The sequence below is a fragment of the Pangasianodon hypophthalmus genome, chromosome 16 (assembly GCF_027358585.1).
Source record: "Pangasianodon hypophthalmus isolate fPanHyp1 chromosome 16, fPanHyp1.pri, whole genome shotgun sequence".
Classification (NCBI taxonomy): Eukaryota; Metazoa; Chordata; class Actinopteri; order Siluriformes; family Pangasiidae; genus Pangasianodon; species Pangasianodon hypophthalmus.
The window spans coordinates 3798657-3804656 of NC_069725.1; the positions used below are offsets into that span (position 1 = coordinate 3798657).

The following is a 6000-nucleotide window of genomic DNA, read 5'->3' on the forward strand; positions in this document are numbered from 1 at the left end:
ACGTGACAAGCTGAGTTTTTTTGTCTTATTAATTTAAGGAGAGAGAGAAAATTAGAGGCTGGTGACGGAATGAATGTTTATAGCTGCTATAATGTACGTGATAACAGGAACTTGTTTCATGAACATTCTACAACATTACATGTAACTATAAATGGATAAAAATATGACGTGTCGTTCTTTAATTTAAAAAAAAGTAATCGTTTACAAGTGGCTGTGGTACACGAGGAAAACAACACTTTTCTGAGTGTTTTCTACCTGTAAAAAAAAAATCCAATGCTTTTGCTCACTAATCCTTTAGTTGTGGAATAATCCACATTTTAATTTATACATCTACGTTGAGGTCAAGCTGCCTCTGATCACAAGTTGAGATCTTGATACAATGATAAAATGAATAACACGATTTCTCTGGATTTTCCAGAACTTCATAGAGTTTTACGTTACATCCAGATTTAATCAAAAAAGTTCTGCACTGATTGCTCCTATAATAAAAGTGCAGCTCCATTGTCTATTTTTATCTGCGTGTCTACTCGTCTTTAATTAGAACAGTAAAAACATGTCGGTGCCATACAGTAACCACAGCAAAGTGCTTCTTTCTGCATTCCTCTGTCAGTGATCTCATCTTACTGACTTTAAAGCGGTGCCATAATTGCACTGAAAGATTGACGAGAAAAGATCTAAAAGCTCTATTCATCCGTGTGAAAGAGAAGGAAAACAAAGAGTGATTAGCGAGCGAGTTTTCGAATTGTGTGTTAGATTTACAGCACCATCAATCTGTCTTCAGGAGATCTGACAGTGTTGAAATATTAACGCAGATCAAGAGCATCAGTTATGATTATGACAGTGGTGTTAGATGAAAGTTATGATTAGGTGTAATATTTAAAGATGATTTTGTTTGCAGATGATCCTGATCTGGAGGAATTCCAGGCAGCCATTGAAGAGTCCAAACTCCAAACTAGCGTCCAGTGCACCCCTGTCCCAGGTGATTACAAGTTTAATAAAAGAATTATTGCTGTAACCGGACACTTAATTATTAACAACAGAGATTTAAAGAAAGTGAGTTTTTATTGGCCAAAGTGAAATACAAGTGATGCAGAATCAAACATGATGAAAAATCATGCAATCCTGGAGCTTCAGTAGACTTAACTGGGATTATATGTGTATTGTTTTGCTTGCGTTACTTTTCACTATCACATTTTGTCAGTAGCTGAGCTTATGGCTCTGAGTTTATTGCTCTATTTTGCCCCCTAGTGGAATAACAGCCTAGCTCTTGTTTTGTTGTGGTGTTCTTAACCTTCGCTTCATTCATTATTCTGTGATATTAGGACATTTCTGCAGGTGGTGCTTCTTCAGTGTTGTTTGATGATATACTTGTACACACAGAGTAAAAAATTGTTGGTTTGATCTCGCTGTCCTGCAGGTCCGTTTAAGCCATGTGACGCGCTGTTCGACAGCTGGTTGGTGCGATTGGGGATGTGGATCGTTTCTCTCGTGTCTCTGCTGGCGAACGTTCTCCTTGTTCTCTCCGTCTTCGCCTCGCCCAGCTACCTCTCGCCTGTTAAGTTCATCATCGGCTCCATCGGCGCTGCTAACCTGCTCACTGGGCTCTGTGTGTGTGTGTTGGCGCTAATCGACGCTCTGACCTTTGGAGAGTTCGCTTCATACGGTGCACGCTGGGAAACGGGCGCCGGTTGCCGAGCAACAGGGTTCATCTCTGTGGCAGCATCAGAATCGTCCATCCTGTTCCTGGTGCTCGCGGCGGTTCAGTGCAGCGTTTCCGTCTCGTTTGGGAAGTCACCGTCTCATGGAAGTGTCCGATGCGCCGCTGCAGTATGCGTGACCCTTTCGCTGGTCTCTGCAAGCCTGCCGCTGCTGGGGGTTGGGAAATTTGGAACCACACCCCTTTGTATCCCCTCCCCTCTCCCAGATGCCCCGCCCACCACACTGGGCTTCATGGTAGCTCTGATTATGATGAACTCTCTCTGTTTCCTGCTCATCACAAGCACCTATATTAAGCTCTACTGGGATCTGATGAAGGGGAACTTCGACAGCGTGTGGGACTGCGCCATGATCAAACACGTCGCCTGGCTCATTTTCACCAACTGCCTGCTTTATTGCCCTGTTGCGTTCCTCACGTTCGCCTCCCTGCTCTCCCTCATCCCCGTCAGTGAGGATGTGATCAAATCCGTCCTGCTGCTGCTCCTCCCACTGCCAGCATGCGTCAACCCGCTGCTTTACATCCTCTTCAACCCGCATTTCCGCGAGGACGCAAAGCTCCTCCTGAACCGAGCTCGCCTGGTGCAGGACCGCGTTCTCGACTCCTTCGTCTCTGTGGAGATGGAGAAGAGCTCGTGCGACTCCACCCAGGCACTCGTGCCTTTTTGCTCCGAGGCAGAGGCGACGCTCGAGGGCTCAGTGCCACTCGTGCCATGCCAGCTGCAGATGACGAATAAAGAAAATGACAAAAAGGAGGAAAACGTTTGGAGCAAAAGGATGGACAATCAGAGAGGAAGCTCTCTCATCTCTGGAGTTTATCAGTCACATCCCGTGTGCCATTCATAAATCCTTACGGACATTGCTCAGATATCAGAACCCTTCCAATTAGGAGAAAGACATTTATCATGGACAAAATTATATTACTGTTTGATAACAGAGTAAATAAATATGGACTCAAACTGTAGGACCCAATAGGTTTATACAATACGCAGATGTAATATTTCAAATCCTACCTTACAATTTGGTGAAAAATGAAATGCACACAATGTCATCCAAATGCTACCCCAAATATCGTCGATCAGCTGAGATGCATTTGCTGTCTGATGTTGGCTAAACTGGAAGCTTCAGTTGGGTTTGTATTATTTCTTAGCTACATTATCCTCCTAGCTCCAGTGCAAATGAGAAAAAAACGAAGCATGTCTGCACTATCGAAGCTTGTTTACACCACATATTACTCAGATTTATAATAATGCCGCATATTACTCAGATTTATCTAGCAATTGCAACATAACGATAACTTTTTATCTTGCCATTGTGACATAATATCATGGAATTGGGACAGAATTTTAAGCAATTGCGACTTTTTAATCTCACAATTGTGACATAACATCACACAATTGCGACTTTTTATCTTGCTATTGTGACACACAATATCCCTCAATTATGATTTTATATCTTGGCAGTGCAACAGAACATCACACCATTGTCACATATTATCACTAAATTGCTACTTTTTATCTCGCAATTGCAACATAACGTCTCATAATTGCAACATATCACACTATTGTGACTCTTTTCTCTCCATCGCGACATAACATCATGCCATTGCAACACTGCGATGCAATTGCAACTTTTTATCTCCCATAATTGTGAGTTATTTTCACGCAACTAGGAGATTTTTTTCCTCCCACAATTGCAATTTAATATTTCACAATCGTGACTTTGATTCTCGCAGTTACTTGTTAATATCACGCAATTGTGCCGTTTCCAATAACCAAACCACAACAATATCCAGCAGTGTGTAAACAAGCAATATAATGTAGCTGATGTATTCTTTTCAGCAGGAACTGCCCAGTCCAGGAGACTATCTTAGGCTGAATAGGACACTGTGTCTGCGGTGTTGGTGTAGGGTAGTTAGGGGTAGGTAATAGCCTTATAACCGCAAGTGGGAGATAATCTAATAATTCACAACCACGAGATAAAAACTTGCAACTGTGAGGTAAATTTGCGTTATAATACGAGGCAAAAACAAGCTTCCATACCCCACTGATAAAATTCCTCGGAGTTAGAACAGACATTGTGTCCATTTCATTGTTGCCTGAACTGTTCCTTTAATATTACAATGTGAAAATGGTTACTCTAGCATACCTGGTTATTAGGAGTGTTTTAAATAAAACACTTATTTAAAATGATAAATCCACCACATACTCTGTTAATACAAATTGTAGTTCATTAAGCAATGGCACGTCTTCACTTAACATAAGTGAGGACAACTCGCAAAAAAAAAAAAAAAAAAAAAAAAAGATAAAAACTGTTTTAAAAATTCAAAGATTAAACTGGAATAGAAATGTTTAAGGTGCAACAGTCTCACATTGGACTTAGACATGCGTTCAGTGGGTTTTGTTGTTTTTAACACGTGTAAATGTAATCCGAGAAACAGCCGTGGATTAGACTGTACTACAGCGCGGGGGTTCTGCTTTTCACAGTTGTAAAGTAGCTAGCTATTATGTATAAAATATAAATATAACTACCTCTGAACTAGCATGCTCATTTCCTTATTTTTTTACCCAGAGTGTGTTTTGTTTCTATTCTTTTTTTATATAAAATGTATATGAAAAATAAATAATTTTTATATCGACATTTGAAGCCGTTTAGTTTGCAATCCAGACATGCTATTTTGGATGTACATATTTTCATATTTCTGTATACATATGATGAAAAATGATTTAATAAAGTTTATTAGTTTCATACATATCCTGATTTGGGTAAAATCTGTTCTGGGATACTTCAGTTTAGGATCAGTTTGCGACCAACTTGGTATACGCATCAGCCCTAATCACGAAACTGTATGCTAGCTTAGGGTTTCTTTGCGCTTATTGACATGCATTTTAAACACACTTATCAAACACATTTGTTTTTATTACACTTAAGCAGTATATATGTTAGCATTTTTACATTAGCCTAACTGTAATATATCTGTATGATAGGCATGCTGGGCAAATTTTTTCTGCAGTTTGCCTCCTATATTTGAAGGAAAATTTCTTGAGTGGAACCCAGTGTGTTTTTTTTTTGCTCTTGTAGCCCATCCATCTCAAAGTTCGATGTGTTATGGATTCTGAGATGCTTTTCTGCTCACCACGGTTGTAAAGAGTGATTTGACTTATCATAGCCTTCCTGTCAAACCAGTCTGGCCATTCTAGTCTCTGACCTCTTTCATTAACAAGACATTTCCACCCACAGAACTGCTGCTCGCTGGATGTTTTTGGATGGACCGTCGGGCTTGAAAACCCCAGGAGCTCATAAGATTCTGAATTACGCAAACCAGCCCATCTTTCACCAACAACCATGCCATGGTCAAAAACCCAGAGATCATATTTTCTCCCATTCTAATGTTTGACGTAAACATTACCTAAAACTCTTGACCTGTATTTGCATGATTTTGTGCATTGGACTGCTGCCACATGATTGGCTGATTGGATAATTACATGAATAAGCAGATGTACAGTATATTTACAGTTGTTCTTTTGGCAGGCATGTTTATCAGCTCAAGCAGTGAGATATTACCGGAGTTGACAGCGAGGTATGTGCTGCATGTAGAGACAGAACAGACCGTTTCTGATTTTATAACAGATTACATGTATACTCGAACTCAGAGTAATTCTTTTACTTTTCTTTTATGTTTCAAATTCTCTTACATTTCTCTTTTTCACATTCTCCCTACACATTACTCATACAAACATAAAAAAGGGATGTGAGTGCACAGAATGAGGTACGAATGGATCTGGGTCTGATTTATGAAACTGTAGTATAAAGGCCTGGGGGAAATAATGATATATTGATATCATGATAAATGATTAGTCTTTTTTGAGATATTGTGAATATCGTCATATGGTTTTATTACATTTTTTTTTTAAAATAATTACAAACTGACTGCAAGCAGCTGATTTAATGTTTAAAAATGTCTTTACAATTAAAACGTTAACATTTTTACAGATTTTTCTTCAATAATTAGTGGATAATTTTTTTTCTTGTCTTTTCCATTTAACAAACTACATTAATTTTTAAATTTGCTTTATAAATAAAAATTTTATTTTTTAGAATAGAAAAATACAAATAAAATTATTTTTGTAGACATTAAATGAAATAGCAAACTTTTTTAATGCAACCATATATACATACATACACTCTCCATCCACTTTATTAGGAACACACTCAGAAACTGGACAGTTGAAGACTCAAAAAAGACCAGGTGATTTTTTTTTCTAATCTTTAACTGTCCAGTTTGGG

At 38.9% G+C, this 6000-nt stretch overlaps 1 protein-coding gene across 1 annotated transcript in view; it reads left to right on the forward strand.

Annotated features, from left to right (window-relative positions):
• LOC113545529 (leucine-rich repeat-containing G-protein coupled receptor 6) overlaps positions 1-4351 on the forward strand; it is an 80203-nt gene extending 75852 nt beyond the window's left edge. Inside the window, exons 17-18 of the mRNA XM_026944911.3 lie at positions 899-979; positions 1418-4351. Coding sequence (XP_026800712.3) covers positions 899-979; positions 1418-2559 — 1223 coding nt within the window. The 3' untranslated portion in view covers positions 2560-4351. The remainder of the gene's footprint in view (positions 1-898; positions 980-1417) is intronic.
• Positions 4352-6000: the final 1649 nt, after the last annotated feature.